The sequence below is a fragment of the Rhagoletis zephyria genome, unplaced genomic scaffold, assembly GCF_001687245.7.
Source record: "Rhagoletis zephyria isolate East Lansing unplaced genomic scaffold, Rhagoletis_zephyria_1.1 Rzeph_scaffold_00019, whole genome shotgun sequence".
NCBI lineage: Eukaryota > Metazoa > Arthropoda > Insecta > Diptera > Tephritidae > Rhagoletis > Rhagoletis zephyria.
The window spans coordinates 399,224-412,030 of record NW_016157103.1 but is presented as its reverse complement, the minus strand read 5'-3'; the positions used below and the strand labels follow the sequence as shown (position 1 = coordinate 412,030).

Genomic DNA, 12,807 nt, shown 5'->3' with positions numbered 1-12,807 from the left:
GCCGAGCCTCTCCTCTATATGTATATGTAAGTAAAAAATTTAGCTACCATTTTTAGCCACAACGACTTTTTTTAGCTCTTTTTTAGCCCTTTTTTTAACGGAATTTGGCTACCGCTAAAAATGATTCGCGGCAACACTGCTGAGGATACGTGAAATTCATTTGAATGTGGTTGTCACATATATTCACGGATTCTAATACATGGAAAACCTGCGCATGCGTAAAATGTACATTTGGCTCAAAACTATCTCCCTATGATTGTTGAATCCAAACACATTGCGCACATAGGTTACTGCCAATATAGAAGTATTAAACATACATATGAATGGGTGTGGCACCACTAATCGAATACAGCGTTGGCCATAAAGTTGGTTGGAACAGTTGGTTTATATGATTATGGTTATGTCACCATTAATTTAACCTTAAATATAGCTCGTAATAGATAAACTTAAGACTTACAGTATCGGTCATATCTATAGCACGCCATTTCAAAGTGATATTGTGTGCCACTTATGCTTATTTATTTATTGTTAAGAATATTCAATTAAAATACAGTTCTTTCTCTAACAAACCCCATATAAACCCAAGTTTAACAATTTGTAGAAAACTTTAAAAAAGTGCAACAAATTTTCACCTAAGTTTCAAACTTTTTTTTCTCGGAAGTGTTAGAATTTTGTTGAGTACACAGTTTTTTAGCCACTGCAATTTTAGTCTGCTAATGTGCAAATCTCAAGTGGCTACGAATTACCGTTAATTTTTTAGAATTTTTTTTGTGGCATTGGCTTTCATATAATGAATAAACTCAATTTATTTGTATATGGAGGAAAGCCGCAACACCTTTGGCGAAAAAAATTCTAAAAAATCAACGGTAACTTTCAGTCACTTGAAACTTGCACATTATCAGACTAAAATTCATTGGGCTATAAAACTGTGTATTCAGAAAAATTCAAACACTTCCGAGAAAAAAGTTTGAAATTTAGGTTAAAATTTGTTGTACTTTTTTGAAGTTTTCTACGAATTGTTAAACTTGGGTTTATATGGGGTTTGTTAGAGAAAGAACTGTATTTTAATTGAAAATTCTCAAAAATAAATTAATGAACATAAGTTGCCCACAATATCACTTTGAAATGGCGTGCTATAGATATGACCGATACTGTATGTACATGCATTTTTCGGTTCTTGTTACCAAGGGACTGGATTCCTTACGGAATTTACGCACGATTAGCAGAAATATGTTTGTAACTTTTAAAAAGTTCATTGCAAACTGGGTTCAGGTGAAAAAAGGAAAATTTTAAAACGTATATTTGAAGGTCACAATAACAGGTCAAGGTAATTCTTCTATCCAACGAGACTACTTTTCCTGGATTCTCCATCTCAAAATCTGTAAAATACCGCTACAACTATTTCGCTGCCTCTTCTTGTTCTCGAGATATTCACAAAAAGGAGGAGGTTATCAGTTCGTCGAAATATATTTTTTTATGTACATATGTTGCCGCATAGCTTTGGACCACGTTAACCGATTTTGATAATAATTTTTTATCGGAAAGGTGGTATCTCAAGGGTGGTCCCATACCAATTTTGTTTACATCCGATAATTGGATCGTGAAGAAATTAACGATAATCTTAAATTTTTATATGTTTATTGAAGTCGGTTTTGTTTTTTGCTTAAAAATTACTTTTTTCCATTTTTTTAATACACACTGTGCGGAGGCGAGTAGTTGATAAGGTGTATGCATCAACTCTTATGCAGCATATCGCCGTATGAACGATTACCTGACGACTGGTCTTATGGTGTGATTATGGCAATTTAACGTAACTTACAGGATCTCACTTAAAAATACTCCTAGATGGATGTTACCTATAATTGAACAGCCGAAACTTAACGTAACTTAATGCCACGTTGAGATCTGTTTCATTTGGATTCTCTAAGTTCTAAGTTCCGTTAAGTTAAGTGGCCATTATCAGGCTTTGAAAGTGTGCTCTGCCTAATCCACAGAAAAGGCGACCCTGCCATATCCGCCAACTACCGTGGAATTCGCCTATTAAACTTTGCATATAATGTCTTATTGAGCATATTATGCGAAAGGCTAACTCTAACCGTCTACGAACTGTTTGAGTCTCAACAGTGTAGCTTTAAACTTGACGAATCCATCATATAGCAGGTTTTCGTCATATGTACGTCAAATGATTGTAGAGATCTGCGAGAGATCGATACTCTTTGGGATTTCCAAGTAGCACGAAAAGGAGCCGTCTGTACATCGGGATTTTTGAATTTGGCATCCCCATGTAACTAACGTAAAATTACGTTAAGCAATAGCAACAACGCTGTAAGAATTGGTAAGATCCTCTCTGAGCCATTCGGTACAAAACGAGTTTTTAGAAAGGGCGGGTCTCTGCCCTACGACGTTTTGAATCTGGTGCTATAGCGAGGAGGACATTGAAAGGCTGCGTCAAGTGCAATTATGTTTTAGCGAGTTTTCTCCTTTTAGCGTTCTTTTTAGTTTAGTTTTAGTACAACATAAATAAGCTAAGTCTTATAATTTTACCTATGTTTGCCTATAATATAACTTGTCTTTACTTTTCAATTCGTTATTTTTGACAATTTCCTTTCATTCTTCTTGCTTCTTGTTATTTGCTTTAAAATGTTTGCGTTGCATTGAAAAAAATAAAAACACAAACCCAAAAATATGCCCAAACAATGAGTAGATACCCTTTTTGCAGGGTGAAACTGAAACTTCCAAACCAACAAGTCATACTTCCAACATAAATAACACAACAACAATGTCAGAAACAGAAGTGCCAAGTAAAACAGATAAAGTGTCTAGTGTTGATGTAGTAGATATAACAGGACCAGAGAGTCCACCACCACAACCTCTGGAGGAAGTACCACCTGTGGAAATACCCACAGAACGGCGGAAATCACCCATGGAGGGTGAAAAATTGTCAAGAGATAGACATAAACAGGAGCGACAACAGAAACACCACCAACATCATTATCATCACCAACAGCGCCATGAACATCATGAAAGCAGCCATCAATCGCGTGAACATCACACACAACAACAACAGTCAAATCTCAATCGATCGGTTGCTCGTTCAAGCGAGCGAGATCGTTCTAGTGATTCTTCAAAAATATTTAATAGACGCAGTGCTGGCATGGAGAGCTCAAAAGATGTGGTACCTCCAACTATAAACGCCATAAATCGTGATAAGAACCATGTAGAGTCGTCGCGAAATCGTGATCCTCGCGCATCGAATGCTTTCGCCCATGAAATCTATTCACCCGAAGAATGTTGGGATGATTTCGAGGTCAATAAAAGACCGTCATTTAACACAAGTCATTCCGCAAAATCTTTAACACCCGACTCGCCACCAATATCGAGGCTGGAAGATAGATACCATGATACGATATTCAATTTTAAGAAGCACTTGCCGAAATCGAATGATATGTTTTCGCGTGTACGTAATCCGGACCCACCTAAGACGGTACCCGGTAGATCTGCACCCATTTCCATACCCGTCAAAGTGCCTACCATACCGGAGGTATTGAAAAGCCCGCCATTGTCAGCTAGTGATATCTCAGACTTGCTGAGTGAAAGTGAAGGAAATGCGAATGATAAGAGTATTCCCAGTATTGCCGGAATAGGTACACGTCGTCCGGCGAAGTCGCCGAATAACACCATGAGTTCAGCCACTGAAATATCACCAAGTGAAGCGTCAAATCTCGACAAAATACGTAAAAAGTTCGCCATTGTTACAAAAGGCTCACCACAGCGGCGAGACAGTCCGGATATGTTGAAGCCACCAGTTACAACAACAAAACCGAAAGATATGGAAAGTTCTCTGCCCAACGAACGCGTAGCTTTAAAATATAAACCACATCCGCGCGCGGAGCGAAGCACTTATCAAAATAATAGTGACTTGCACGCTACCCCGCCAGCAGATCCGCGCTTGAATCCAAATCGTTTTGTCGGTGCTACAAATAAGTCAACTCCACCAAGTGCGTCAAATTCTTTTAATGCTCAGTTACCCCAGGATCCCAGATTAAGGAAGCCTACAGCTGCTGGCGCAAACACAGGCCTCTATCAACAACCACAAGTATCACCGCATAATATGACTTCACCGCAAGCGCAAACCAATTCAAAAGTTAGTGCCACAGTGACCAAGCCACCTGGGCGAATATACCAAATACCCAGCATACTGGATATTGGTGTGAAAGATCCGCGCGCCTCACTCAGTCCAAATTACCCCAGCGGGCCAATGGATCCAAGGCAACGTCTGACAAATAATATACTAATCAATCCAACACAAGTGGGAATATATTCGAGAAGAGACTTTCCTGTGACTGTTTCACCGAAAGCCTATGGCAGTTCTCAACCCCCTCTTGAGTTTGCACCACGAGAAAATAAGCCCGCGTCGACACAGAGAAGTAAAAGTGGCTACAGCAGCGAAGAAAACTGGGACTCAGATCCAGAAACGCCGCCGGTTGTAAATGTACCAAAAATTATACCGCCGCCAGTGCCATTGCACATTCCACAAAATCCAATTAATCGGTCCTTTAATGAATACTTGAAGGGAAAAGATGCGCCTGTGAATAGTGGTTTTCGGGCAGCCAATCCACACTTGTTGCCAACACCACCTTTTGAACGCCCAAATGTCGGGCATCCTATGCCGCCGCGGCTAGCCACAAATCAGCACCTTCACCAAATTTCTGCCGCAGGAGTACCGCCTCATAATCCTAATCATAGTAAATTTAGCGCATTGCTCAATGATAAAACCGAACGCAGCAAGTATTTCGAATCGAAAAAGCAAAAACAGAGTGAACCGCGGACATATGTGGAATATAAGCAAGCAAAAGCGCGCGCTGCCGCGGAAGAGGCAGCGAGAAGAGCAGCTGCAGAGGCAGCAAAGACTGCTGAAAACAGCAAAGATATTGGCGAAGTGGGTGAGGTGGATAGCAGTGTATTAGCCAAGCTTTCCGAACAGCCACCAGCCGCATCTACGTTGGATAAATTGTATCGAAGCACCGACTTTAGCACCTGTGAGTTTCCCAAAGCGAAAACTAGCTTTAAAATACCAAAGAAGACTGTCGAAAAACCAGTCGACAACAGCGAAGCTAAACCAAAAACTGTTGAGAAGAAAGAAGAAGCTAAAGAAAACAAAAGCGAAGTGGAAGTAACTGAACAAAAACAACAAAAGAAAGAAAAAGAGCAGAATATTGCGGACACTGTGAAAAAAAATAAGACAGCTGAAAAACAGGCGACAGTGCAAGGTGGTAAGATCGCGATTGTGAAAAATCCAGCGCTAAAGAAGGACATGGATGAAGTCAAAGAAAAGAAGGAAGTAAACGAAAAGAAGGATGTAAGCGAAAAGAAGGATAGAAGCGACAAGAAAGAAGTTAGCGAAAAGAAGGATGAGAAGGCAGAAGTCCAAAAGAAAGAGGTAACAAAACAGAATGAGGTTAACGAAAAGAATACCGATAAAATAAACCTAAACAAAGAAGCAAATAAAAAGGATAAAGAAACGAACAAAAAAGTTAGCGAGAAGGTTAAAACGAAAATCGTAAATAAAATGCAAGAAAATAAAGTGAGTGCTGCACCGGTGAACGCTGAGGTGACGCAAGTAGCGTCAGCGAATTCCAAACAGGAACTCGGCACTAAAATTGGGAAGGATAATATCGGAGCAAGCCAACCAGCATGTGGCGCAGACTTAGGTGTGGTTGCAGAAACCGCTCTGTCCAATTTTACACCCTCCAAAGCGCCAGCAAGTATCTCCGATGAGACGAAGGAAGTAAACATAACTCAAAAGCCAATTGAAGCTGAAATCTCTGTTGAGGCTGTCACTGCAAACCAAGAGTCTGGCAAGAGTAAGCCACAGAAACCAGTTGCAGACAATGAAACGAAGGAAGAGAGCAAGCCTGACAAAGGCGAGGGTGAATCTCCTTCAACCACTCCATCATTATTTTCAGATAACCTCGGCAGTGCTACAATACCAGCGCGTATTTTGAGACGACGCAACACAATGGTTGTGCGCGGTAGTCTACCGGAAGTGGATAAAGATAAGATCTTTCCCTTCAAGTCGTTGGTGTATGAAGATATACAAGGCGCAAAAGAGGAGGAACGCCGGAAGGAAATTGACGCTATGCTGCCTAAAAAGAACAAGTGTCTGGCGGAAATGTTCCAGAGAACCGACGATAACTGCAAGGTTTCAACACAGAATATAATTTCCGGCAAGCGTCGCACACGCACTAACGTAAACTTTAATGAAGTGCAACGTACTTTGGAAGTTTTCCAACACAAACGACGTAGCGAGCCGTTGAAACCGCCCAGCGAGAAAGCGTCACCAGTGGTAAAGAAAACGCCACCCAAAGGAGGAAAGAAAGGCCCCAAGAGTAGAGTGAAGACGGAAACTAACGAAACCGGTAGTGACCAGGTAACAGAGGATGTAGAGATTACTGAGCAGGTGGAGGCCGAAGAAACTGAAAAGAAAAAGCGCTCCGTCACCGCGAAAACAATAAAACAGGAAAAACTGGCTGATGAAGAAAAACCTAATAAATGCGCTACAGGAAGGAAATCAAATGTGGCTGCGAACGCACAACCCTTAGAAGAAGCAGATACCGCTAAACCATCGCCAGCCGCGAAAGCAGTTGGAAAGTCAGCAAAGCCTAGTAGAATTGACGTGCTAATGGACGAAGATGCACAAAAACGACACTTGCTGGAAAGCTTCGTACAGGACATACTAAACCCAAAAAAGGATAAAGCACAAATTTTCAGTTTACTGTCGCAAATTCTCAGCGAAGACAACCTGAAATTCGTAAAAGAGATTGTAGAAACACAGGCAGAGAAAAATGCGGCACAGCTTGAAGAAGCTCACGAGGACGAGGCCGGTGAAAATGAAAGTGTTGCATCAGCATGTGAAGACTTGCAGAAACCGGAAGATGTCTTAGACAAGAAGGAAGGCGAAAGTGATGCCATAAATGTAGCGAAACCGCCAAAAGCCAAAAGAAAGTATAAGAATGAGCTGGATCGTCTAAACGAGGACATACGCACCATGTTTATAAGTCAAGGTGTTCTAACGGCCACTGGGCGTCGCATGTGCACGCTGGTTGCAGCCGCAGAGCAGGCGGATAAAGTTGATGATGCAAAGGATGTTACTGAAAAACCGAGTCAAACTGCAGTGGCTGCTGAAGTGAACGACACGCCGGTAGTAATGCCTGCAATACCGCGCATACGTAAAGCCAAGGTTGTGTTGAAGCAATTGAATGTCAATGATTTTCAAAGGCGGTCAACGAGGAACAGAAAAGGAAATAATGTGGAAGCGAATGACAGCGCAGATGAACTTGAGAGTGAAGTGAATAGCATTTCGAAAACTGATAAAACACCACCGCGAAAAATGCCTGTACTAAAACCCCATACGCCGATAAAACAATCGGAAGTAGAAGACGATTCTTCAGATGAGCCGTCTGAGGAGCCAGCCGCTAAGAAGGTCAAGGTAGACGTTAAAGCGAAGCAATCCAAACCAGGACCGAAAAGTAAGAAACCGAAAGAGGCCTTGTTATCCGATGACGAGGAAGTTGTTGCCGAAAGCGACCATGCCTTGGAGAATGCTAACGACTCCGCCTCTAAGTCTGCTCCTTTAAAGAATACCAATAAAGAATGGCATTCGCAATCGAAGTGGACTAAATGGTGTATGATATGTGATACGAAAATCAATTTTCCAGCTACACATTACAAGGGCAACCACGGCGAATACTATGCATCGCGACTTTCGCCTGAGATTTTAGAAAAAATGAAGGCGGGAAAAATGTCTAAACCCTTCTTCGGTGTAAACCATAAGAAATTCATGTACTGGTCATATCGTTGCCCCTTTTGCCTGCAGCACAATCGCACGGTACAGAGCAGCTGGACAGAGCATTTCATAACGCATACAGGCGAATACCTCTTTGAATGTAGTGATTGTCATCGACCTTCATCCAAAGCAAACCAGCTAGACACTCATACGAAGACAGTGTGCGTTGGCGCGACTGTAGTGCGTAAGAACTCGATGCCACACGGTCCAGTGTTGACAGGACATGTCTGTCACCTATGTAATTACATACAGCTAAACAGACAGAATCTCGACGATCACTATATCAATCAGCATGGTAAGGCCAAATCGAAAATCGCTAAACTCGGCTACACAATTGATTTGTTCGATATCAGAGACGTGGAAAATGTGGACGCTTTGAAAGCAATCGAGTTGGAAACAAAAATTTTGAATGAAGGTTTAGACAGAGAGGACATCGAAGAAGCCAAAACTCAGGAGGAGACCAACGAAGAGGACGAGGAAAGTAACGCTGCATTGGAGGAGCCAAACTCCCCGAAAAGTGATAACGAAAGCATTGATTCGGACGACTTACCAATCGCAAAAAGTGTGCAGTGCAAGCAGAACTCCGATGTAAAGAAGTCAGCTGTCGAGAAGGCTTTGAACTCCAATGTATTCGTGCCCACACGCGAGACAAATGAGTCACCCACTATGAATAATTTCGCGCAAAGCTTGTTTACTATATCACATGAACAGCCGGTAACTGGAATTGATGGCGTTGCATCTGCTGTCGGCGGCGTAGCTGGTGGCAGCATATCGATGGCAGAACGCTTAAGCCAGAGATTCAAAAGTATAAAAAGCGGGAAAGTATCCATGGCGAACACCAACAGCAGCCCCAAACCAGCAGCGCCTCGCATCACACCGACCACAGCCAGCACAACAAAAAGCACGCTAAATGTCGTAACGTCCCCGCTAGCACAGACAGCAGCACCACGTGTCGAAGCGCCTACCATCCTTCATGTTGCGACTCAAAACAAAAGTTGTACAACCACTAACACTGCTACTGAAGATCCTTTATGTACCGAAAAGTCCACGGTACGGCCAGAGTTAAATCCCTCAACGGAAACAGCCTTCTCTACCAATACGGGAAGCGTCTGCCTGGCCACTGAAAAGCGAGTTACAGATGTAGTAACTTCTTCTGCGATTGAAACCGCTGTCGATTCACCAGCTGAAGATGACGATGATAACTGGGAAGATATTGAAATAACCGAGTCTGCACCGAGCACGTCGTCGTCTGTGGTTTCGACTGCGTCAAGCGCCATCAACAGTAAAAACAGTAAATCTAGCAAGAAGAATGTGTTGCATAAGTTAAATCGGCTATACGCGACGAATACGAAATTAAAGAGAAGTTTATCAATCACCATTGGTAGCAAAAGGAAGCCGACGGAAGAAAGGAAGGATGGGGAACCTAGTAAGGCGGCAAGTAAAGAGAACGCTACCCACAACGTCGTAGTAAATGTGAGCAATAACAATGTAGAGGGAGCGGCTCAACCTACAGCCGCACCTCTACCTTCAACTCCGGCGCCAGTTACACCTGCAACTCCAACTCCAGCTCCGCCTGCAACTCCAACTCCAGCTCCAGTTACGCCTGCAACTCCAACTCCAGCTCCAGTTCATATTTCCAATGTAGAGCTGAGAAGCGGGCCAACGATTTTGGCACATGTGCCACCGCTTAGTGATGAACCTACCCTCGGCTTTCGTCCACTTATTACCAATTTGGCCGACTTATTGCCCGACTCACCGCTGAATGATCCAATAGAGTTGGTACCAGAGCTAACACCCATGGAATCGTTGCAGGACCTCCGTGATGTTTCGTCCATACTAAATTCCGATTACATGTCAGACAATTGGGAGGCAAATGCTACGCCCATGCATTTAGATAACGATAGTCAACAAGCGGATATGCAGGAGGCATTGGACTTTGTAAACGAACAACAGCAAGAACAAAGTAGGATAGTGGCCACTACTGCAGCCGCCAATGAGATCGGTCCGCTGATGGCTTTGACATCAATACACCGCATAGAAAATATCGGCTATTCGAAATCCATCGATGATAATACTTTCAAATTTTACTGTCTTTCTGAGAATTGCACATTTCTCTATTCGAGTGAGGCAATTGGCCTTGAAACCCATTTCAGTTGTGAACACAAGCAGAGCACTTGGAATGGATATTGTCACAGTTGCAAAGCACAAGTTGAAGGCGATGCTGGTTTGGAAAATAAGTTCCCGCTTTCCGTCGAATTGAATCACATGCGTACGAAGCATTTAGCGTCACCGATCCTCACTCCTCTACCTGCAGTAGAAGAGTTAAAACAGCCATCCAAGTCTAATTCGCCAGGACTTGATGATGATAGACCGCGTATTAAGATTAGACGCTTGACGGGCGATTGTCTATCGACAACGCCGACACCCACTTCGGCGCAAGGTTCCAAGCCAATAACAGTATTCGATGAAAACGCGCAGCAGGTCGAATTGACAACCATAGAAACATCGCCTTCATCGGCGATCTCAACTTCATTCCTAAACCAAATACAACCGCCAGCAGTAGAGAAACCAATTGAGAATAGACACTTTCAAAATATTGGCGCTCAAGAAGATGGTCGTTCGCCTAGTAAGGAAAGCCCTTCAGCTACAGTGGAAGCTCAAGCTTCAACACCGCCATGCCAACTACAAATAGCCAGTGTGGTTAGCTTGAAGGAAAACAACGCCCCTCCACCAACCACACCTAGCGTGCAGCTGCCAGTCATATCAAATGTTTGCAGCTTAAATGCCCGCTCCAACGCATCACCAACAAATAACACAGGCTCCCTTTGGGCTCAACACATAGCTGAGGAACGCGCCGAGCTAGAACGTTCGGCTTCCGAGTCTTTGGAAGTATCGCGCATACTTGCCAGGAACAGGCATTCCGTGCGTGATAGCGGTGCTGATAGAAACTCGGTCACAAGTGACTCGCCGGAACCGCAAGTAGTCGCTGAAACTGTGCCTGTTGGACAAGCAACTACTGGCAGTTACCTTATAACCCAAACAGTTTCGGCTCAATATGAAGAAGGACGTTTGGGTTTTAATATCTCAATTGCAGCGAATCCTTCAGCACGTATAAGTCGTTCGGATTCGGGTAGCAGCACGAGCACTTCATCAGTTGTTGTACCAACGGCACCACAATTTAAGTGCATGGCAAATGGCTGTAAATATCAGACGCGCTTACCACTGGCCATGGGCGATCATTTGCAATTCCATGACCGTCAAAACTTTAGCGCCCAACGTGAGTATCTGCGTTGCTCGCAATGCTCATTTTTAGCTGAAGATGTGGATGGATTTATGCAGCATACCGATCAAAAGCATGGTATGTTGATGAGAAGCGCTTCAGATACAGGAACGATAAGGGACATACTGCGTAATCCGGATAGCAATGGTAGTCAACAGGGTGCGAGTGAAAACGCAACTACCAGTACTGGGGCGAGCAACTACCAGCGCTGGGGGAAGAAAGATACTTTCACGCAAGAAACATGGGAAACTGCACTTAAGGATATTGTTTCAGCAACTGGTGTGCCAGGTAAATATCATTAGTATTATTTTATATACGTAATTTAGTTGAGAAATTCTACTTAAAGCTAGATTTTTATACGCCCTACTTCGTATCAATATATATTTTATCATCTGAAAACGTGCGCGCACCTTTTACAAGTGTGCCCGTCCTTCACAACTAAACCGGGGCATCATACCTCTCTTAGCCATTTAATTGCTCGCAGTCTGAGGCTTGGGAGTAGAATTAACACAGCGAGTCGATTTGATATAGTACGCCGTTTCGTTCCCCATGCTTTATTTACTTTCCGAAAGAGTTCACACCGCCTATGTCTAAAAATGTAGAAATATCCTCTCGTTTCGATAAATTGGCATTTCATTTTGACTCGCAATAATACCAAGACTTAGAGGCTTTACAGCTGTTAGACCTTTCCTACCAATCCTTTCCGCCGAGAGCAGCCACGAACAACTGCTCAAGAAAAATTCTTTAGCCGCTTTCGACACTTATGGGAGCAGTTCTAGGCTGGAAATGGGCACACCGCTGGTATTACCAGCCGTTTCTGCGGCTCAATAATGAAGGCGCGATAATACATTTGACTTAAGCTATTTGTTAGAAAGCTTAGGCCGATCCCCATCTATTGCCTCCAATAAGCGAAAAATTGAAGGTATATCATTCAGGCCTGCCTGCAGCTCTGAACAAAATCGAAAGTCATATAAAATTATGCAAAAGAAATGGAAAAGAAATTTTATTCTATCTATCCATACCTCTAAAAACAAATTTTGGGTGGGCTTTAGTAGTCAGCCGCACCTTGTGTTTTAAGAAAACCAGGTGGAACAAATGAAACTTGGTCAGGATGTTAAGGGAGGTATCCTCTAAAACATGTATAACTAAAAAATATAAATAATATCATTGTTTATAAGTTATTTGTTGTTAAAATTTCTTAAGTCGTTCCACTTGGTTTCCTTAACAAAAAAGCATTTGTGCATACTTTTATATATAAATGCACATAACACCGTACTTAATACTTTACACACTTTTCTTTTATTTTATCTTGTATATAAATCACTTTAATTAAACTTTTATCGACTTGTAAATTACATTGAATTTCACGCATACTTACAATAACACATGGTTGCAAACTGACACATAACATGTGTTGCCATATTGTACAAAACAATACATACAAAGAAGGCAATGATTAAAAAGGAATACAGGGGAAATCAATACAAAAGAAAATGTTCAGCTCCTTTTCTTCGCAAAACAGAAAGGAGAATTCTATTGCCTGAGGGTTATAATCCCTAAGTGCGGCCGAAGGCCGCCTACGCAGAAAGGTGTTCTCTGCAAAAGGTGTTCAGCTCCTTTTCTTCGCAAAACAGAAAGGAGAATTCTACTGCCTGAGGGTTATAATCCCTAAGTGCGGCCG

At 42.5% G+C, this 12,807-nt stretch overlaps 1 protein-coding gene across 16 annotated transcripts in view; it reads left to right on the top strand.

The window, feature by feature from the left end:
• LOC108361595 (protein NipSnap-like) overlaps positions 1 to 12,807 on the top strand; it is an 81,879-nt gene that overhangs the window by 46,041 nt on the left and 23,031 nt on the right. For 15 of the 16 annotated variants that reach the window (XR_001847341.1, XR_001847340.1, XM_017614281.1 and 12 more), the window contains exon 4: positions 2,705 to 11,414. Coding sequence is in view for 14 of the 16 variants with exons in the window: in XM_017614281.1 (XP_017469770.1) it covers positions 2,705 to 11,414 (8,710 nt within the window). In the remaining 2 variants the exon portion in view is untranslated. The remainder of the gene's footprint in view (positions 1 to 2,704; positions 11,415 to 12,807) is intronic. The other variant, XM_017614343.1, reaches the window with a different exon arrangement.